The sequence below is a fragment of the Anolis sagrei genome, chromosome 2, assembly GCF_037176765.1.
Source record: "Anolis sagrei isolate rAnoSag1 chromosome 2, rAnoSag1.mat, whole genome shotgun sequence".
NCBI lineage: Eukaryota > Metazoa > Chordata > Lepidosauria > Squamata > Dactyloidae > Anolis > Anolis sagrei.
The window spans coordinates 160,117,649-160,141,281 of NC_090022.1; the positions used below are offsets into that span (position 1 = coordinate 160,117,649).

The 23,633-nt window shown below is 41.5% G+C and overlaps 1 protein-coding gene across 2 annotated transcripts in view; it reads right to left on the bottom strand.

The window, feature by feature from the left end:
- Positions 1–396: 396 nt before the first annotated feature.
- Positions 397–23,633, bottom strand: part of CC2D1A (coiled-coil and C2 domain containing 1A) — a 79,075-nt gene continuing 55,838 nt past the window's right edge. Inside the window, exons 24-30 of one of the 2 annotated variants that reach the window (XM_067464004.1) lie at positions 20,158–20,289; positions 19,564–19,619; positions 10,794–10,860; positions 9,390–9,516; positions 5,279–5,355; positions 5,038–5,085; positions 397–2,530 (exon numbers count right to left, since the gene is read on the bottom strand). In XM_067464004.1, coding sequence (XP_067320105.1) covers positions 2,510–2,530; positions 5,038–5,085; positions 5,279–5,355; positions 9,390–9,516; positions 10,794–10,860; positions 19,564–19,619; positions 20,158–20,289 — 528 coding nt within the window. In that variant the 3' untranslated portion in view covers positions 397–2,509. Of the gene's footprint in view, positions 2,531–5,037; positions 5,086–5,278; positions 5,356–9,389; positions 9,517–10,793; positions 10,861–19,011; positions 19,150–19,563; positions 19,620–20,157; positions 20,290–23,633 lie in introns of those variants that run through there. The other variant, XM_067464005.1, reaches the window with a different exon arrangement.

Sequence of the window (23,633 nt, forward strand, 5' to 3'; positions counted from 1 at the left end):
AAAGGGTTTATATATCTATGGAATGACCAAGGTGGGACAAAGGACTCTTGTCTACTGGAGCTAGGTGTGAATGTTTCAACTGACCACCTTGATTAGCATTTGATTGCCTGGTCAGGAGAAAAATTGCCTCCAGAACATGGCCATATAGCCCGGAAAAACCTACAACAACCCAGTGATTCCGGCCATGAAAGCCTTTGACAATACATGTTTTTGATTACTTGCTCCTAGAATCCCTCAGCCATACTTAACATAATCAAGCCAGTCACCTTTGAGAGTTTACATTAGTTAGAGATGCTGGTAAGAGAGCATCTTTTTAAAAGAACACAAGAAACTTCTTCAGAAATCATGTCTTGCTGATGATGACCTGACCCATCAACAAAGAACACAGAAGGAATGGAGATTTTAACAATGTTTTTATTATTAGTGCAAGATTCCAGTATGAGTCTTACAGAGATTTCTTTTTAAATGTCCACCTTTAATTTTTATATATATATATATTTATGTCATTTTAAGCATAAAATAAAGCCGCAACACACCAGATTCACGGCCTCTGCTTCTAACATTGGTTTTCAAGGCCTCTGGCTGAACAACAACCTCAAGAGGCAGGCACTTGCATAAAAAATGCGATTTCCCTACTACCCGAGAGAGGAGTGTGAAAATGGAGTCAGGAAAGAAAGACTGTTTAGGACACTTGTTTCCCTTATATTATCTTGCTATCTTGAAAGGAGGAGTAGTTAAATTTTGGTTTTAAAAGGAACAGAAGTGGGGGAAAGGGAAGACAGCCCAGGATCTAGCCCACAATTCATCACCTAACACACCCTGAGCAGCAGCAACCCTGAGTTAACTTCTTACACTAAAAACACCTTTTGACTGTACACAAAGCAGAAAACTTCCACCAAAAGGTTACATTTCCAGCTGCCAAATTAGCTCCCATAATGCCACACGAATACATGCCCGCGGGCCACAGCACCAGGGACAATACATGTGCTACATGCTGATGCATTCAGTGCCAAGGGGGATATGGTCACTTTAGAACAAGGTCCGCTCTGCCAACCTCGCTTCAAAACCAAAGCGCGGTGGTGGTTTCTTGCACAGTATCAAGTTTTGTGGAAGGAGTGCTGGAGCATTTCTTACTGGATTCTTAAGGATAATGGGAATTTACCCCTAAACTCAACCCTGGCCTACAGCAGCATGTCTTTACCATCTTCCAACTTTGTATGGACGAGATGGGATGTGTTCAAGAGACTGGTGATTCTCGGCCAACTTCCCACATGGAAGAGAAGTACCCATTTAAATTGCATTAAGTTACAATGGTGTGACTGCATCCCACAAGTCTTTTGTGGACACCCCCTCCAATTGAACTCGTGTTCAGATTAATTTCAGCATCATTCACAGGGAAGGAAAATAACTCTCAGCAGACTTCTAGGCTCTTCTCCAATATAGGAAAAAGTATCTGTCCTATATATCTTCTGTTGGCTGTTCCAAAGGCAGGAAGGAAGGGGAGAAATAAATAACAAAGGGATGAGGGAAGCAGCACTTCAGTACACAAAACCCTAGAAAAAGTCTGAGTCTCTGACAGCTCAGAACCTATCGCTAAAATGGCAGAAGGGTCAGATGCCACAAGAAGGTGGCACCTATTCAGACCTTCCACCAAGACACATCTGATGCCAGATCATAAGCTGGCGTGACTGAGAAGCAAAACTTCAGACATCAAACCCAAATGGTCTCCTTGACCATACAAGAGGGATCAGGGCAGTTTTAAGCAGTGAGCACTTGAAGGGAAGGAGGAAAAACAAGCAGAGTTTGGAGGAGATGTGTGCAAAGTGCCCAGTGCAAAGGAAGAGGATGAGGACATAAAGGAGTGTAGCTATAAAGGGACGTGTGACCCGAATGTAAACCTTATGAGTGAGGGGAACATGTTAGCATAACCTCTATAGTGTTTTTTAAAGGTGCAGAATTCCAAAAGACAAGCAAACCCAGTCTCCATCAGGTGCTATCGGATCCTTCCTTCCTATTGGATTAAGAGGCAAGATGCGAGGCATGCTATGCTCTCTGGTTAAAAGAAATTCAAATTTGTGGAATTATCAAAGCTCAGGATCAAAATGTTCAGTGAACTACTGTGGCGTAAGTATCTTTACAAGCCACTGGATCTATAAACAGGATCAAAAGAGCTTCAGGGTGAGGATGCACCCAGTCACTACAGCTGGAAAAAGAGAGAAGGCAATTCTTTTCCTTCTCCAATTGGACCCAGCTATTGTAATGCAGATTGTCTCATTTAACCTGGCAGCCTTGTGGATTTGCCATACTGGTTGGGGACCAAAGGAGTTTCTCAGAGGAAGCCTCTGCCAAAGCACAGGGAGCCAGAGTTTCCCTGCAGCGGGACGACGACATCAGTGCACATCCCACCCTCCCTGGTTTCACCCACAATACGACTGTATGTGAAGAAGACTGTGCATAAAAGAGTGCACTTGTTTGGCAGGGAGATGAGAGAGCGTCCACTTCTTTTTCTTCACTTGTGGAATTTCTGCAGCTGAAAGACAAAATGTGGAAGCAATTCAATGCTTCTAGCAGGAATAAGAGAAAGCATAAGCAATTCATTCAAGAGCTTGATGAACATTAAGAAGAACTTCTTGACTGTGAGAGCCGTTCAGCAGTGGAACTCTCTGCCCCGGAGTGTGGTGGAGGCTCCTTCTTTGGAAGCTTTTAAACAGAGACTGGATGGCCATATGTTGGGGATGCTTTGAATGCAATTTTCCTGCTTCTTGGCAGGGGGTTGGACTGGATGGCCCATGAGGTCTCTTCCAACTCTGTGATTCTAAGTGAATATTTGGAGTTGAATTCCTGCTTATCCTTCCCCCCTCAATTTCCATAAGCAAGAAGGCCCACTGTCCATGCTGGGTAGTGGATCTGGAAAGTTATAGTCCAAAAAATGAATTTCTCCAAGTCTTTACTACACTCATTAGTGGCATTTATATCTCACCCTCAAATTGGTCATCCAGTTTATATAAAGTGAAGACATTTTGTATTGTCAAAGGCTTTCACTGCCAGAACCATTGGGGTGGTGTGTGGTTTAGGGGCTGTATGGCCATGTTCTAGTGGCAATTTCTCCTAACTGGGTTGTTGTAGGTTTTTTGGGGCTATATGGCCATGTTATAGAGGCATTTTCTCCTGACGTTTCGCCTGCATCTATGGCAAACGTCCTCAGAGGTAGTGATGCCTCACAGATATATAAACCCTTTTTCCTTGTTCCAACAGACCTCACTACCTCTGAGGATGCTTGCCATAGATGCAGGCGAAACGTCAGGACAAAATGCCTCCATAACATGGCCATATAGCCCAAAAAAACCTACAACAAACCAGTGATTCCGGCCATGAGAGCCTTCGACAATTTCTCCTAACGTTTCTCCTGCATCTGTGTCTGGTATTTTCAAAGGATCTGTGGTGCAGAATTCCAGAGGATCTTCAGAGGATCCTCTGAAGATGCCAGCCACAGATGCAAGGGAAATGTCAGGAGAAAATGCTGTCAGAACACAGCCATACAGCTTGGAAACTACAAAACACCCCAGAATTATTATTATTATTATTATTATTTTAGTAAAAGGATCTAACAAGGTAGCAGACTTGAAAGCAGCACAGAAAAATGAATCAAATTCAAACTAACATTTTTGAAATATTAAAAAAAAGAAATAAACAGCCGGTAAACAGCTGCTGGGATTGCCTGGGGTCTTTCCCCTGCTGATCAAGACATGGCTGCCTGACATTCCTGTCTCCTCCTCTGAGTGATCTCTGAATGTAAAACATGAGGGAACCACTTCTGAATTGACCATGGAACAGATCCTTGTTCATCTCAGTGCCTGAACAAAGGTAAGTGGGGTTCAGAGACTCTAATGCAGTGTATTGTTGAAGGCTTTCATGGCTGGAATCACTGGGTTGTTGTAGGTTTTTTCGGGCTATATGGCCATGTTCTAAAGGCATTCTATCCTGACATTTTGCCTGCATCTATGGCAAGCATCCTCAGAGGTTGTGAGGAAAAACTAATGCAGTGTTTCTCAACCTGGGGGTCGGGACCCCTGGGGGAGTCGCAAGGGGGTGTCAAAGGGGTCGCCAAAGACCATCAGAAAACAATGATGGATTTAGACCAACTTGGCAAGAATACTCAATATGCCCAAATGTGAACACTGGTGGAGTTTGGGGAAAAGACACTTGACATTTGGGAGTTGTATTTGTTGGGATTTATAGTTCACCTACAATCAAAGAGCATTCTGGATCCCACTGATAGAATTGGGCCAAATTTCCCACACAGACCCCCACATGACCAACAGAAAATACGTTGTGTGAGTCCACAGTGCTCTCTTTATGTAGGAGAACTACAACTCCAAAACTCAAGGTCCATGCCCACTAAATCCTTCCAGAATTTTCTGTTGGTCGTGGGCGTTCTGTGTGCCAAGTTTGGTTCAATTCCATCATTGGTGGAGTTCAAAATGCTCTTTGATTGTAGGTAAACTATAAATCCCAGCAACGACTACTCCCAAATAACAAAATTAACCCCCCCCCCAACCCCACCAATATTCAAATTTGGGCATATCGGGTATTTGTGCCAAATTTGGTCCAGTGAATTAAAATACATCCGGCACATCAGATATTTACATTACAATTCGTAACAGTAGCAAAATTACAGTTGTGAAGTAGCAACGAAAATAATTTTATGGTTGGGGGTCACCACAACATGAGGAACTGTATTAAGGGGGTCATCACATTAGAAAGGTTGAGAACCTCTGCTCTAATGGTCTCTATGTAGCTCCTAAATGAGGGAATATGTACAGATCATGAATAAGTAACAGTTGTGCATGTTTAACCTTACGCTATATATTCATAACAGATCCAAATCTCCATTTGGGAAAGGGTAGATGGACCAAAGGGAAAGATGTGGAAGTATCTAGGAAAAGTGCCTTTGGCAGCAATGAATGAGTCTATCAATCTGCTTTGACCATTCCAGGTAGAGGAAGAGCATGAGAAATAGCCACATGATGCACTCACCTCGCATTCGACCAGATTGCGCTTGTAGAGGGCATCTTTAGCTGCCTCCTGTCAAAACACATACAAACATGTTAAATACTAATGATAATAAAGCAGATGCCTGGGTCCAAGTAACAGGAGGCAGGGAATAAATGCCTCCTTCTTTCAAGGAGGCAAGCACAAGTGTATTCAAGAAGCTAAAGCAGAGTTTGAAAAAGGTGCTTTTCATGCCCGACAAGCCAAGGAGGGGGATAGAACATACCCGTTTGCCTTCGCTGCCCAGCCGCTTTGCTGCCTCTGTGTACCACTGTTGGTACCGCTCCAGCTGAGTCAGGTATTCTGGGAAGTGAGGAGTCAGATCAAACGGTCAGAGAGAATCAGGGAAAAGCCATACATGGACTGGTCCTTCCCCTCACCCAGTCCCCTATGCCATAAGAAGGAGGGTGTATGCTTCTGAATGCTGACATGGTAGGGAATTTTGAAGCACAGGGTTGCACTACAATAGTCCTTATAGCCACCTCTGTCATAGAATCATAGAATCCTAGAGTTGGAAGAGACCTCATGGGCCATCCAGTCCAATCCCCTGCCAAGAAGCAGGAAAACTGCATTCAAAGCACCCCTGACAGATGGCCATCCAGCCTCTGTTTAAAAGCTTCCAAAGAAGGACCCTGCACCACACTCCAGGGCAGAGAGTTCCACTGCTGAACAGCTCTCACAGTCAGGAAGTTCTTCCTCATGTTCAGATGGAATCTCCTTTCCTGTCGTTTGAAGCCATTGTTCCGCGTCCTAGTCTCCAGGGCAGCAGAAAACAAGCTTGCTCCCTCCTTCCTATGATGTCTTCTCACATATTTATACATGGCCATCATGTCTCCTCTCAGCCTTCTCTTCTACAGGCTAAACATGCCCAGCTCCCTAAGCCGCTCCTCATGGGGCATGTTCTCCAGACCCTTGATCATTTTAGTCGCCCTCCTCTGGATACATTTCAGCTTGTCAATATTTATCTACAATTGTGGTGCCCAGAATTGGACACAATATTCCAGGTGTGGTCTAACCAAGGTGGAATAGAAGGGTAGCATGACTTCCCTAGATCTAGACACTAGACTCCTATTGATGCAGGCCAAAATCCCATTGGCTTTTTTTTGTCGTCGCATCACATTGTTGGCTCATGTTGTCCGCGAGGACTCCAAGATCTATTCCACATGTACTGCTCTCGAGTCAGGCATTGTCCCCCATTCTGTATCTTTGCATTTCTTTTTTTCTGCCTAAGTGGAGTATCTTGCATTTGTCCCTGTTGTACTTCATTTTGTTAGTTTTGGCCCATTTCTCTAATCTGTCAAGATCGTTTTGAATCCTGCTCCTGTCCTCTGGAGTATTGGCTATCCCTCCCAATTTGGTGTCGTCTGCAAACTTCATGATTATGCCTTCTAACCCTTCATCTACGTCATTAATAAAGATGTTGAACAGGACCGGGCACAGGACTGAACCCTGTGGCATTGTCAATAAGAAGAGTCTAAAAAGGGACACAACTATCCTGATTAATTGTATCATAGCAGTTCAAACAGCTGGCATCTATACTGGGATAAGGTCTTGCATAAATTTGACAGCTCTTAATTGCCTTTTTCTCAATCAAGTCACGGCAAATAATTTTGAATTACCATTCGAATAATTTCTGACAATAAAGGTGAAAGGGAAGCCCATCTTTGTCTTCTCTAAAGCTCCTGTGAAGGCTATAGCTAAAATCAAAGGATTAGGAAAGCCCAGGGTTGGCAGTAGGTAAATAGATCTGTTTATTGATTAGTCCACTGACCATATCAACAATAAAAAAACAATCCCACCCCCAAAATACACAGACAAATAAATACTAAGCACTATCCTAAAACCCCTGTAATAGTTAACCAAAATAAATTAAAATGGAATAAAACTTGATTAAATAATATCGTATTTTCAGGCATATAAGACTACTGGGCATATAAGACGATCCCCAGCTTTTCCAGTTAAAATATAGTTTGGGATATACTTGCCATATAAGACTACCCCTTTTCCAACGCACACCAAATAAAAATGTAAACAACATCAGATTTGATTTTAATATGGTAATTTCCCTATTACTGTACCTCCTTCTCTGCCTCTCAGATCTCGCACATGTGTGCCTACGCCGCTTCACTGCAGTGAGATGTGAGAGGCAGAGAAGGAGGTACGGTAATAGGATACAAGGGTGGGTCAGATGGGTGAATGAGGCATGTTTTTCTGTGCCCAGAGCCGCTCTACCTCTTTTTTCCTTAACCCGGACGTCCCGGATACCTGCAGCTTGCTCTACCCTTCACTTACAGCTTCCCAGTGAGGCACCCCCTCACCCCGTCATCAAGACCTCATTAAGCCACTTCTTTCCACGATCCTGGTGAGTGGATTTTGTTCTATCGTACTTGTACAGCATAGTCCTTGCTGCTTTCATACGGTTGCTGCATACAGTAGGGATACAGCCACGGCCGTTTTTGAGCTCCCCCATCATATGCAGCGACTGCAGATTCTCTAGTCTGGCTCAGAAATTTGAGCACCCGCTCTATAAGATGACACCCAACGTATAAGATGACCCCCGATTTTAAGAGGATTTTCCTGGGTTAAAAAGTAGTCTTATATGCCAGAAAATACAGTAAATTTGGTAAAATTGAATTAAATTACAAGATGAAAGCAGAGTAACGAGTGTAGAAGACTCAACTGGGGAATTTAGGTAAGTTCAAAGCCATGACAAGGGACCCCATTTTGTGAGATAAAGAGATCTATCAGATGGGCAGCTTTTATAATTAATTTGGCTATGCTGCCGACTAAGTGAAGATTCTCCCCAGAAAGAAAATAAGACAGTTTGGCAATAGGATTTCATTTGGTTGTCCCTTCCAATAATAATAATAATAATAATAATCATCATCATCATCATCATCATCATCCCTCAGGAAGCTGGCATTCCATTACATTACTGCTTGTGAATGGACCAATCTAGCCAAGAGGAAATCAAGGAACATGAAAAGTACTGCAGACTCCTTCAACCAGAGAAGTCAGCCACAGCAGAGCACCTGATGAACCAACCTGGGCACAGCATATTATTTGAGAACACAGAAATGCTGGACCATGTCAGACTACACAGAGAAGCCAATCCACAAGCATGAGCACAATTTTAACAGAAAGGAGGAAACCATGAAAATGAACAAAATCTGGCTACCGGTATTTTAAAAAAACGCTAAAATCAGGACAGTAAATAAATAACAATACTCAGGAAATAAGGGAATTCCAGACAGAAAACAATCAGGGCCAACGAACACTTCCCAACAAAGAATTTCCCCAGGCAGGAAGCAGCCTGGCTTTGAAGCTGCAAGGCCATTAAGTGCTGATCAAGGTGGCCAATTGCAACATTCACACTTGCCTCAAGCAGACAAGAGTTCTTTCTCCCACCCTGGACATTCCACAGATATATAAACCCCTCTTGCCTAGTTTCCAACAGACATCATAATCTCTGAAGATGCCTGCCATTGGGGCCGTAGCCAGAGGGGGGTGAGGTTAGGGGTTCAATCCCCCCCTCCCTGATTTTTTTCAGGTTAAGAAACTGGTTTATTCATGAATTTTAACTGATTAACCAACCCCCCTGCTAAGTCTATGTGAAGCAAAAATTAAACAAGTCCCTCCAGAACGGCAAGCACTATCTCAAGCAAATTTTGACAATTTATTTACAGTCATTACTTGCAGCAATAGCTGATATAGTGGAAGCAACCAAGCTGGCCCACCCACAACTGGTAGGCAAAGCCTAAGGCATGGGAGGGATTTGAAGCCCCCCATGAAGGAGATGAAAAAGTTGATTTAACTAAGTCTATATAAAATATAGAATGAATCATACTATTTCAATTATTTTGTGTTATGGAACTACTTGTGGTTGTGCTTATCGTAATTTTATATTGTTATGTATTCACATATTTTATGTAATTATGATGTTGTTGTTTATTGTTCACGTTTTGGGTTTGCATTTTTGGTTTTATTTTGTTGTGATTTGTTGTTTGGGCTTGGCCTCATGTAAGCCGCTCCAAGTCCCCATTGGGGAGATGGTGGCGGGGTATAAAGAAAGTTATTATTATTATTACTATTATTATTATTATTATTAGTCATGATTCATTAAAAAAAAATTCAACACCCCCCCCCCGCCCCGGAATTTTTTTCTGGCTACGGTCCTGCCTTAGATATGGGCAAAACGTCAGGAGAGAATGCTTCTGGAATATGGCCATACAACCTAGAAAACTCAGCAACCCAGAAAATCATCCCTTTGCCCAGCTTTTGGGAATGGAGTCCTCCTGAAACAGGGACTCTATGGTTGTGCTTTCCTATCCAAGTACCTTTCATGACTGTAGGGCCTCCCTGCTGAAGCTGAGACTTTTGCCGCTGGATCATCTGTATGACATTCTGGTGATGCTCTATCAGGTCGCCTGGAGGTCGTTGGCCAGCTTGCTTGTAAACCATTATCTGCCACAATGAGAAGATTTACATACTGAATTCTTTTCACACGTGAAAGGCAAAACACACAACTCCCCAAATGAGTTCTGACGTATTGGCTAACCAACCCCACAGTGCAGTGGGTTGGTCTTTCTAAACAATTCACGTAAACAACTCTGAGCTCTGCCTTCAGTGTTGTTCTGTGTCTTCAAGTCATTTCTGAGTTACTGCCACTGTAAGTCAAACCTATCATAGGATTTTCTTGGCAAGATTTGTTCAGAAGGAGCGCATTGCTTTCTTTTAAGATTAAGAGGGTGTGACTTGCCCAAAGGTCACCCAGTGGATTTTCATTGCTGAGCAAGGATTTGAATACTGATTTCCCTGAATCTTACTCCACCACTCAAAGAATTACATTAGTGCTTCTACAACGATATTCCTGAGTAATTACTTTATTCAGTGATAATAATCAACACTAGTATTTAGATCAATTCTTTGGGTTCCAAAGTCTTACATTCTAGCCTGTGTCCAAGCATCAGGCTTCAGCTGGTGTATCTAAGGACTTGCATTGGGAAAGAAAATACAGAGACACTATCATACAAGACTAATGTCTCTTCAATCCTGGCTTAAAGATAACAAATAGAAGGTTTTGGTGCCATGCTTTCTGTTGCTCTCCAGCTGCAGCAAGAATATCATTACATGGTAGGAAATGGCTTGGGCGCCAGTAATTTCAAAACAGCATCTACAAAACACTCCCCTGGAGACAGTTTTGGATACTTTATTATGCAAATTCTTTGAGCCGGTAACTTGACTTTTGGGCTATAGTAAAGGTAAAGGTTTCCCCTTGACATTAAGTCTAGACATGTCCGAATCTGGGGGGTGGTGCTCATCTCCATTTGTAAGCTGAAGAGCCAGGGTTGTCTGTAGACACCTCCAAGGTCATGTGGCCAGCATGACTGCATGGAGTGCCATTACCTTCCCGTCGAAGTGATCTCATATTTGCATGCTTTAGAACTGCTAGGTTGGCAGAAGCTGGGGTTAACAGCAGGAGCTCACCTGCTCCCCAGATTCAAATTGCTGACTTTTCAGTCAGCAAGTTCAGCAGCTCAGCAGTTTAACCCGCTGTGCCATCAGGGGGCTATATCTTCAAGAAATCCCCAGCTAGGGAGCTGTGGCCATGCTGGAGTGTTTTGGAAACTGGAGGACTCCCTTTCCACTGAACTTTGCTTTTGCTTCACTGTGAAAAACCATCACCCCAATGAGATAACTGAAGTACTAAACACACCCTGCTCCTGATTTGTTTCACCAACCTTTTTCTCCAGTCGTTCCTTATCAAATGCTAACACATTGAAGCTGTGGAGAGTGCAGACTGTCTTGCTGCAAGGGGGAAAAAAGAGAATTACAGCATAGTTAAGTTCTGAGCTGCCAAAAGAATAAATGAATGCATCTAAGAGCAAATCAACCCCGAACTGTTCCTACAAGCCAAAATGACTAAACTGATAATATAATACTTTGGAGAAAATGTACCTCAGTAGAAAAGACCATAATGACCGGTAAGGTTTTTTTATGTGTGTCAGGAGCGACTTCAGAAATCACAAGTCGCTTCTGATGTGAGAGAATTGGCCGCCTGCAAGGACGTTGCACAGGGGATGTCTAGATGTTTTACCATCCTGTGGGAGTCTTCTCTCATGTCCCACATGAGAAGTTGGAGCAGTTAGGCATAGATGGTGGCTGGCAGGACTCGGGAGTACCTCCCGAGAGTCAATCCCTGAATGCGAGTGGAGGCAAAATAAGCCTTAAACCCCGGGCCGGATCGAGAGCCTGAGGCACACAAAGCCCACAGCCCCTCAATCCGACGGTCGAGGCGCGGGGGCCCCCTCAAGGGAACCAACCAGCAGACCCGGATCAGAGGTGGCTCAGGAGCTGCGGCTTGCGACGGGATAGCCACACCAGGGACCTGGTGGAGGCCGAACAGCCGACCGAATGCCCTGCTTTTAAAAGTGGAGGAAAAGCGGAGAGGGAGAGAAGAGCGTCCTTAAAGTGTGAGTAACTACATCTTCTCACCCCCTCCAAATACCCCTCGATGGAAGAGAGGGAAACAAAGAGCTGAGTAAAGAATCAGCAATTAAGAGAGAATAAAGTTTAACAAAGAAGAAAGTTAAGGCAGCTAAAGCAAGCACAAGCATAAGAAAGAAAGCCAGAGAAAATAAGGGCAGCAAGGCAGTCTGGAAGAAAAAGTGGCAGAGAATGCTTTGAACTGAATGTATTGAAGGAAGAAAGAAACAAATATATAAACATAAAATTATAAACCACTACTCTACTATCATATTCTACAAAGCGGTGTAAGCGGCAAATTAATAAAAGGGAGAAGAAAGAAAGAAAGAAAGAAAGCAAAGAGAAGAGAGGGCAAAAAGCGATATGAGAAAGGTTGAAATAAGAGATAAGCTTACCCCTCCATGTTGGCCTTGAGAACGCTCTAGTTCAAATTCTCCCCTGATAAGAAGGACAAGCCTTCTTGACAAACAACCACGAGGCGCGCTGCCCCGGAAGTATCCCAAAGGCACAACCGGAAGAGAAGGAAACAAGCAAAGCTCTCTGGGAGAGGGGAGAAGGCAGAAGTGGACAGACAAGAGGGCACTAAAAAGTCCTAGAGCAGAAGAAAATTGCTGCAACAGAAACGGAACAGACAAGAAATACAAAGAAATAATTCTAGAAAAACAGTAAAGATTGGAGAAAGACCGCAAATTACATATTAAGAAAGAAAAGAGAATTAAAGAAGTAGAAACAGAGAGATAGGAATAGGATTAGGAATAGAAACAAGAAACAAGAAAGAAAAGGAAAGTGTGAATAGGAAAAGAGAAGGAAGGTATAGAAATTATTCAGTTAATTGAGAATTATTAGGGAAAATAGGAAGAATACACAAGAGTGGAAGAGAAAATATGGATATCAGAACCAAGAAAACCAGGAAAATAAAATAAGAATTTATCAATTAATCAAATAAATGTAACCACTCAATATCTCTCCTAAACAAGGACCCTACATAAAATAGCAAAAGAGTAGCATCAAAACCAAACAAACAAATAAAAATAAAAATTAATCAAAAAAGGAAAAAATAAAATAAAAATAAATGTACAAAAATAAAACAAACAAATTTTGACTGACTTGAAAAACATAAGAACATTAAGAAGACTTAATTTAGAAGAAAATATATAAGAAACGAAAGAACAAGAGAGACGCTGATAAGCACAGCAGGACTCAAGATAAGGAAACTACTAAACAGGTGGATCAAAATGACAACCCCTAAAAACAAACTAGAACAAAGTAGGGGATCTCTGTCAGAAAATCCAACAGCAGCAGCAACAACAACAAACCCAACAACAAGAGAAATTCTGAAAAAAAAATTAAAATACAAGAGAAATTAGAAACATCGCAAGAGAAACAAGATGCATATCAGGAAATAGCGGAAGACCAAAGGATGGCGCTGAGGAAAGATTTAACCGAAAAAATGACCAAGATGAAGAGAGAGATAACAACAGATCTTGGAGAGATGAAAAAGGATATGGATCTGATGAGACAAGAAATGAAGAAAAACCAGATAGACATAGCAAAAATTGAAAAAATGCAAGAATAAATCAATGAGAAATTAGAGAATCTAGAATTAAAAGAAACTAAATTGGAAACCAAACAAGCGCAAATGGAACAAAAAGAAATGGAATACTATTTAAGATTTAGGAACATCCAGGAAGAGACAAAGGAGAACCTAAGACAGATAATTACGATGCTAGTCTCAGAAATATTGGAAATACCAGAGGAAGATGTGGAAACAAATATTGACCGGACATATAGGGTATCGACAAACTATGCCAAAAGAAATAAAACTGACAGAGATGTGGTCGTACAATTCAGTAGAAAGTATGTTAGAGACAAAATCTTAAAAAGAGCTACAAAAAGCCACCACACTACAAGGGGAAAAGAGTTACTATTCTAAAAGAGCACACCCAGTCAACAGTACAAAGAAGGAGAAAATATCAGCCACTGACGGAGGAACTTAAAAAAAGGCATATGAGAGTCCACTGGGAAAGAGAAGAAGGCCTGATGGCAACATACAACAACAAAAAAATATGGATAACATCTGAAAGAAGAAGCCAACGAGTTCCTAAAAACAATTAAAAAAGACAACAAAGACCAAGACTTTCACTATGTGCCAGGTCTAAAAATGCAAGTGAAAAGATCAATAACAGAATCCCCTGAAAAAATAGATTCCATCACAGACCCACCACCGCGGCACTTGATAAGATTTTAGAGCAACAGGAAGCCCATGGAGCGAACAATTAAATGCTACTCTCAGAACATAAATGGACTGAATTCACCAAATAAACGAAGAAGACTATTCAACAGATGAAAACACAGCAACTACGATTTAAAAGCTCTACAAGAGACCCACATTGCTCAAAAGCACGTAGCCCACCTAACACAAAAACAGCTAGGAAATAAATTCTATTCATTGGCATCCGAAAAGAAACTAGGAGTGGTCCTATATGTTAGCCTAAATTTAGAACCGCAATTGGCATTTAGAGACGAAGATGGAAGAATAGTGGGAGTTACACTGACAATTGATAATCAGAAAACGTTAATATGCAACATCTACGCACCAAACGGACCAAAAAAGAAATTCACACAAAAACTCAAAAATCTGACCCAGCAAGAAGAATATGACCACCTACTTGTAATGGGAGATTTCAATGGAATCATAAATAGCCAATGGGATAGGAAGTCTGAATCAAGGAGAAAAAAAGAAAATGCAAATCTACTACCAAAAATACTAACTAATCTATTAGAAGACCTTAGTCTACAAGATGTCTGGAGAGTACATCACCAAGAAGAGATTACACGTTCTTTTCTGCTAAACACAGTAGTTGGTCTAGAATAGACATGGTCTGGGCCACTCATTCTTTACCCTCCAAAATAGATAAAATTGAAATACTTACAAGACAAGACTCAGACCATGGACCCATCGAAATTATATACAATCAGAAAAGAGGACAGAGGAATTGGTGCCTAGGGGACAACCTACTAAAAGACCAGACCTCGCAAGAAACAATTAGAATGCATTTGCTGAATTACTTTAAAATCAGCAAAACAGAAGATGTTAACATCCAAACAGTCTGGGACTCTGGGAAAGCTGTGATCCGAGGATTTGTATCCAACAAGAGGCAATAAAGAATAAGAAGAAAAGAGAACTGATGCATAACATAACTTCAAATTTAAAGGAAGCAGATCAAAAATTAAAGCAAAATTCAAAGGATAACAAAGTAAGAAAAGAATTAGAAATTTTGCATCGATAAAGAATAGAATTAGAGACAGATCAGTTAGCCAAAAAGTTAAAATATGTAAAACAAACACACTTTTACAACGCTGACAAGGTGGGACCCTGGCTCACCAGAAGAATAGGAAAAATGAAACAAAAACAATTTATTACAAAAATTAGGACAAATAACATAGACTACACCAAAGATAAGGATATAATTAGCCAATTTAACTCGTACAAATCCAAACAGACAAGATTATGCACTTCCTTGGACAACAAAAATTGGAGAAAATTTTGGAAGAAGAAAGGGAAAGTCTTAATAAAGAAGTTACTGAACAGGAAATCAAAAGTGCCATCTCAAAAATTAGATACAGCCAAAACACCTGGACCAGATGGATTTTCAGCCATACTACAAGGTTTTTGAAAAGGAACTTACACCCAAACTTAAGATACTGATGAACCAAGCATGAGAAACACAAATAATACCCAAAACCTGAAAACAAGCCACAATTACGATGATTCACAAAGAAAATACAGATAGATCAGATGTAAAAAACTATCGGCCAATTTCGTTGTTAAATGTGGATTTTAAGATATACGCAAATATACTTGCAGAAAGAATGAAACAATTTTTACAAACATGGATTAAACAAGAAAAATCTGGCTTCCTCCCACAATGCCAAATCAAAGACAATGTAAGAACTATAGTAAACATAATAGAGTATTATGAAAAAAATAACAATAAAGAATGCGCACTACTATAATGTTAATTTGTGGAATTAATATAACCCAAAAACCACTAGATGAATTGACACCAAATCTGGACACAATACACATATCAGGCCAACGAGTGACCATCACTCATAACTGAAAAACACTGCAGAAGAGACTTAAAAAGCCAAAAACCAAAATTTACATTATAACGCAGGTGCAAAACCATATACCCGCATATAAGACGACTGGGCGTATAAGACGACCCCCAACTTTTCCAGTTAAAATATAGAGTTAAGATTACTCCCATGCATAAGACTACACCTGCATATAAGACGACCCCTGACTTTTGAGAAGATTTTCTTGGGTTAAAAAGTAGTCTTATACGCCAGAATATACTGTATATACACACGCAAACACAGATATACACAAATATATATGCATACAAAACACATATACACAGACTGGGCCACAGCAACGAATGGCAGGGAACGGCTAGTATGATATAAACGTGGTTTGCCATCTTGAATTACACGTTCACTTCTCAATTCATCACATACCACAGCTTTCCCCAAGAGAGCAGTGAAACAGTGGGCTGTTAAGTGAGAGGAACAACTTCTGGAATTTCATGATGAGATGTGCTCCCTGACACACATACAGACAGACAAGGTTTCAAGTATGTCCCTTAACACAGCCTGGAAAGGGTCCTTACAGCAGATCTTATGGATCACAGAACCATTTAGAGGAGAGCATCACTTTGAACCAAACATCTGACACACACCTTCCATTTTGCACCCTCACCATAGGCTATCATTTGCAACCGAGTATGATTGCCTTCCAAATGTAGAAGAGTCTTGGTGGTGGGTCCGTATGTGACTGTAGAGACCTATTCTGGATCTAATGAACGAACCTCTCACAGTCCAAATAATGCTGGATTCCAGATCTCATATATCCCTGCCAAGCTAGACAAGAGTGATGGATGATGATTTCTAACAGTTCATCCACATCTGGAAGGACACAGGTCCTCCAGCTCAGCGCCCTATTTTTTTTTTCATAATGTCTCTCATCCTGTTCTCTGTAACTTCTTGTGGCCTTTTACCAAGCAGTCAAGAATCCAACGATAATCCTTTCTTCTGAAGTTTTTGTTCCCATTATATGCTTTCAACTCGTGTCTGATTTATGATCCATTTTATGAAGGTTTATTTGGCAAGATCGATTCAGAAAGAGTTTGACTTTGCCTTCCTCTAAGGCTCAGAGAGAGAGAGAGACTGGGAAAAGTAACTCAATGAGTGCACGCAATAACATCCTGCGGAAACTTACTGGCAGCAATGGGATGCAGACCCAAAATTAGTAAAAACATCAGCCCTGGCCTTGTCTTACTCAACTGCTGAGTATGCCTGCCCTGTTTGGCATAGGTCTGCCCATGCAAAGCAGGTGAACACAGCATTGAATGAAACATGCAGAATAATAACAGGATTTCTAAACCTACACCTGTTGATAAACTCTACAAGCTAGCTGGCATTGCCCCCGCAGATGTGCAACGGGAAGTTGCTGCTAAATGTGAGAGGAATAAGGTTGAACTCTATGAAAGCCACCCACTACATGGCTATCAGCCTCCTCCCAACAGACTCAAATCAAGGAAAAGCTTTATGAGAACTACCACTCCTCTTGGCGTCCCTCCAGCAACAGCAAGGGTATCCCTCTGGACAGCTAAACCAGGAAATCCCAACTGGATCCCCCCCCCCCCCCCCGCGAGGGTCTTTCTCCAGGGCAAACCAAGAATGGGCAACTTGGAAGTCCCTGAACAGACTCAGAAGCAGAGTGGGTAGAACAAAAGACAACCTGGCAAAATGGCACTACCTAAAAGAATCCCACACTTTGTGTGACTGGAGAAGAACAGGCAGCTCCACATCTGTATGCTTGTCCACTATGCCCTGCCTCATGTACAGAGGAGGAATTGTTGGAGGCTACAGACAATGCTGTTGCCCGTTTTTGGTCAAAAGATATTTAGCTGCCTGCGCTCCTTCTATTTTTATCAGTTTTATACTAATTTATGCAATGCTTTTGATATAAAATAAATAAATAACCGAATGAGCTTCTATGGCCAAGTGGGAATTTGAGCCCTGGTCTCCAGAATCATAATCCAACACTCAAACCACAAGCATTTGCTGGCTCACTCTATACATGATGTTGGTTTTTTATCTCTTCAACTAGGCAATCTGAATCTGCCCCATTCTGGATCATAGCCCAAGATAAAAATAAATGGTCCCTTTGAAAAGCCTTCCAATGTTGCTTTCAGCTTTCTCACCACTGAGTCCGACAAAGAAAGCAAGATTTTATCAGACCAAACCTCTATCCAGTAAAATTCTTTATTTGGATGGGGACATCAAGGCTTTATTTAAATTTCAAAAGGGAGGCATGACTATTTTTTTTGTTTGTGTGTCAGGCGCAACTTGAGAAACTGCAAGTCGCTTCTGGTGTGAGAGAATTAGCCATCTGCAAGGACTTTGCTCAGGGGATGCCCGGATGTGTTACCCTCCTGTGGGAGGCTTCACTCATGTTCCTCCATGGGAAGCTGGGCTAACGATTTGAACCGCTGATGTTAAGGTCAGTAGTTCATGGTTTTGAACTGCTGACCTTAAGGTCAGTATTTCAGCCAGCACAAGGCTCCTATGAGTGACTGATTCTGATGCAGGCAGTCCCCACCATCTGAAAGCCCAAGGCTCTGTCCCCAGTTGTATAAAGGCCACACTTCAGGATCTCAAGAGCTTTATAGTCGCAATGTACTCTCTGCAGCATCCTGTGGTTAATTGAGAAGACACCCCATCATGGAATAAATAAGGCAAATCTTGGAGTGTATTGTCGAAGGCTTTCATGGCCGAAATCACTGGGTTGTTGTAGTGAATTTTCTCCTGACATTTCGCCTGCATGTAGGGCAAGCATCCTCAGAGGTAGTAATCTTGGAGTGTTGTTAAAGAATAGCAGATTGGGAAACTGTATTACAAGACAAGATATTCTGTGGCACAGAATGGGAATCTGTGCCATAAGAGAAGATATTCTGTGGTACACAACACAACAACTGGGAATTGTATGAAACAGCAAAGCCATTCATTCTGGGCCCTTTCACATGTATAGCATTATGATTTCACTGTGACTGCTCTGGCAACATTTTCTTGGATTTGCAGTTTAGAATGAGTATTTACAACTGTTAGCCAAACACTTCCTCTAGTATCTCTGGCTAAACTACAAACTCCGAAATGCCATAGCTGTTGCAACTATGACATTGAAAGAGGAGCCATAGTGCTTTGACTGTTTAATGTGAAAAGGTCCTGTAGGAAGGGAACCGTTTTAGATTTTCTGACTTAGAGGCAAAAAAGACTCAGTGGGGTGTCGATTAATGATGTGGCGTGCAAATGTGTACTTCTTTTTGGTGGGAGTACTCAAATACTTTGCCTCTCGGCTGCTCCCCATTCAACCTTGGCTCCCACGCAGGTGCCTAGAGCTCCCATCCCTCCCTGCTTGTCCTACGTTTTCTCTCATCCAGAGCCGGCAGGGGAAAACAGTCCATGCAAGGAGCGTGTCCAGGGCCTGAGAGAAGGAAGTCCAATCAGAGCTGGCTTGGCTATAGCAGGGCACAGATGGCCGTTCTGGAAGGAAATTAGAAGAGACCGTGTCAACAGCCCCTGCAGAGCAAAAGGGATTGGGACTGGATATTTTCCTCTGCCTGCACCAGATATTCAGGGCTTTTAAAACGATTTCTACTCATGACCCCTTTCCACCTGAGAATTTTTTGCGGCTCCTTTCCTCCAGAGAAACCCCAGGCATATAAAAAAAACCAGGATGGGATGTCTTGTTGCATTGTGTCACCTTTGACAAATTGTCCTGGATCTCTCCTACCTTGTATGCCACCCAAAAGTCACCTGCTAAGGTGGTCCTCTCTAACCTATTGTTGGGGCGGGGGCGTCACCTTGAAAACTGGGGTGGCAAGAACATTTCTGTTTGCCTCTGCATGTTATGTGTAGAACAAATACTGAGAAAATTCCAACAAAAACTATACATACCTACTGCTCACGTCCTTCCCAGGTGGTTGGGGTGCCTTGGCTTTGGGAAGTGCAACCTGTGAGGAGACAGCAGAGGCTATTATACTGTTATACCAGTGTTAGCCACATTCCACAACAATAGCATTGTGATACCGCTTTGCTTCTATCCTATGGAATCCTGGGATCTGTAGTTTGGTGAGCTACTTAAAATTATCTGCTTAAGAGCTCTACTGAAACATCATTGGCAAGTGCATGGCTGGAGCTATGGCAGAAAGTGTAGCATCTGTACATACAGTGCTGTATATAGAGCTGAGACTATGTAGTTTGGATATATTCCATGTCTAGAGTAGAGGTGAGCACTCAGAAATCTCATTAAGTATGGCAACCCAAGACTACCAGCCTTGATAGTATTTCCAAGGATATATGTAGGGTTTGCCTAGAGATGAAATGATTTTGTCTAGAACAAAAATGTGCAGTACTCCTCAATTTCGCTTCCTAGGAATCTCAGGTCTCACCAAAGCCCCAGCAACATAAAGCCATAGTCAGAAACGTTTGTGTGGTATTCTATCAGATTTGTTCTCAATGAAGAAAGCTTGTGTAAAACAGAAAACTTACTGGAGGCATAGTAAGGGGATCAATGACCAGCCACTTCTCTGTTGTTGTCTCCAGTTGTTGGGAAGTCAATGGCTCTCGAAGGCGGACAATGACTTCTAACTTGCCTCCTGTAGGCCGGCGACCATCCAAAAGCTAGGCAAGAGAGAGGGAAGAAGTTATAAATATGGCAAAGCAACACAATACTGGTGAAGGAACAACACTATATGCTGGACTAGATCCTCCACACATTGAATTTGCTCCAATCTTTGGAGTGTACTTTTTAATGTCCAGCAAGGAATGATTTATTCCATATTTCCAGCTGAAGAGCAGCAGATGAGAGGCAAGCAGGACAAACTTGTCTTTCTTGTTACCCCAGAGCAGTGGTTCTCAACCTTCCTAACGCCGCGACCTCTATTTATATAGTTCCTCATTTTGTGATGACTCCCAACCCTAAAATTATTTTCGTTGCTACTTCATACTTCATTTTGCTACTGTTATGAATTGTCATGTAAATATCTGATAGGCAGGATGTATTTTCATTCTCTGGACCTTGGGAGTTGTAGTTGCTGGGATTTATAGTTCACCTATAATCAAAGAACATTCTGAACTCCACCAGAGATGGAATTGACCCCAACTTGCCGCACAGAACGCCAGCAAAAAAATAATGAAAGGGTTAGGTGAGAATTGGCCTTGAATTTGGGAGTTGTAGTTCACCTATCTCCAGAAGGCACTGTGGACTCAAACAATGATAAATGTGGACTAAACTTGGCATGAATACTCAATTTGCCCAAATGTGAACACTGTTGGGAGTTTGAGGAAAACAGACCTTGACATTTGGGAGTTGTAATTGTTGGGATTTATAGTTCACCTACAATCAGAGAGCATTCTGAACCCCACCAATGATAGAATTGGGCCAGACTTCCCACACAGAACTCCAATGACCAGCAGAAAATACTGTGTATCCTGATGGTCTTTGGCGACCCCTCCAATACCCCATCGTGACGTCCCCAGGGGTCCCGACCCCCAGGTTGAGAAACACTGCCCTAGAGATGATGATGATGATGATGATGATGATGATGATGATAATAATAATATTTTTTTCATGTCAGGAGTGACTTGAGAAACTGCAAGTTGCTTCTAGTGTGAGAGAATTGGCCATCTGCAAGAATGTTGCCCAGGTGATGCCTGGATGTTTGATGCGGGGACATAATAATAATAATAATAATAATACATTATTATTATTATTATTATTATTATTATTATTATCTTTTAAAACCCTCCTGCTTAGATACATCCTACTTCTGTTCACGCCCAGTGTTTATTTTAATTTTTTAAATTTATTACATCTGGCCCGGCCATAAGGTTTTAAATTCTCTGTGTTATTGTTTATATGAAAGTTATATTAATTGTACTGTTTTATTTGCTTTCTGTTTTGTTTTTACTGATGTGTTGTTGGGCTTGGCCTCATGTACGCCGCCCCAAGTCCCCTTGGGGAGATGGTGCTGGGGTATGAATAAAGTTATTATTATTATTATTATTATTATTATTATTATTATTAAATGCTTGTTTATATCCTGCCAGGGTGGCTTATGACATAAATATACAATAAATGCAATACAATAAAATACATAAAATAGAATAAACAAATTAATAACATGTCAAATAGATATATAACACAAAATACAACACAATCAAGTAACAAAAATTAACAATAAAATTGTTCTCCAAACCGTGGAGAAACCGCTCTCTCACGGTGCCTAGGCAAGCCAACTGAGTCCAGAGGTGGTTTAGGCTGCTAATCCAAGTACATCATTTGCTGTCTCAATAAATTACTCAATGTGGCCTGCTGTCAATACTACAAAAGTCTTACACTGGCCTGAACACACAGATGTAGAGCCTGAGGAAGCAGGGCTGGCAATGGCGGGGATTACTGGCCTAAGACTTCTGTGCCCAAAACCCAAGTAGCAATGCCAACCCTTGAGCCTAACTCCAGTACTGGGAGTTATGCCCTACTGAAAGAGCGTCATGAAGCAAACCTGCTAGTATCAAAGATGCGGCTGGTATGAGCCCCTAAGCAGATGAAGGATTTTGTGCCTACTCCACTAAAGCAGAGCTTTTCAAACTGTGTCCTGTGACGCATTAAGTGTGTAGGTGGCTGCAGTGTGTAGGTGTATTGTGCGAACGTAATGTGAAACCTCTGAGTCTATGTGAAATAAGCAACAAATTATATATTTTCAAAAAATATCAATGAGAGGTTTTCATGAGATATGTTGTGTTCCCTTCCATTTCTATATAACAATTTATGTCTGTGTTTGTATCTCTTATAATAGGCATCCTCAAACTGCAGCCCTCCAGGTGTTTGGGCCTTCAACTCCCAGAATTCCTGACACTTGAACAAGCCTATCATGGCTTCTAGGAGTTGGAGGCCCAAACAGCTAGAGGGCCTCAGTTAGAGGATGCCTGTCTTATAAGGAGTTGGTTTAACCTCTGGTTCGCTGGCAGAACTGAATTACTGTATCATGAAATGACACACATCTAAAAGGTGTGCCATCAACATTAACTGTTTGGAAACATATGCTCTAAAGCTTCCTACTTTGACAGATGTGGTGGAACATGGGGGAGACAGGCTTCAAGGCCTCAATTGAGCTCCAGCACTTGGCGCTGTCCATGGTGCTGCATTTCTCATCCACTTTGCTGTCCTCTCAGATCACACCAGCAACATGAATATGACTCATACATTTTTTTTAAATGACAGTAATGCATGGAAGGGAATCACAAAGAGGCCCTAGGTTATATTTATAAATTTCTTAGTCTGGATGCAATCAATGCCTTTAGGTATTATTGCAACATATTAATACAACTACCCCTAGAATCATAGAGTTGGAAGAAACCTCTTGGGCCATCCAGTCCAACCCCCTGCCAAGAAGCAGGAAAATCACATTCAAAGCTGTCCCCTTGGGCCATCCCACCTCTGTTTAAAAATCTCTGAAGAAGGAGCCTCCACCAGACAGAAGCTTCCATCAAAGAGGGGAGGCCAAGGGACAGTTCCATCTTGTCTCCTGGATATTCCATCTGCTGGAGACCCCTCTCCCACACTAACTGTCGGTCTGGGCTAGAGTGAAGAGAGAGGGGGCCAGGGGACAGTTCCACCTTGTCTCCTGTGCTATTCTAATAATATAATATATTGTATATACATATAATATGTATAATATTATAATGCAATGCAATATAGTAATAATAATAATATGATATTATAATTATATATTCATATTATATGTAATATTACTAATAATATTACAATATAGTGGTATGGTGCAATATAGCAATGTTTAATCTGATATTGTACTATGCTAATAATATAATATATTGTATGTAATATATACCTTGTAAGCCGCTCTGAGTCCCCTTCGAGGTGAGAAGGGTGGCATATAAATGTTGTAAATAAATAAATAAATATCATAAAGTGTTTCCTAAATGTTAGTGTTCAATCTAAGGTG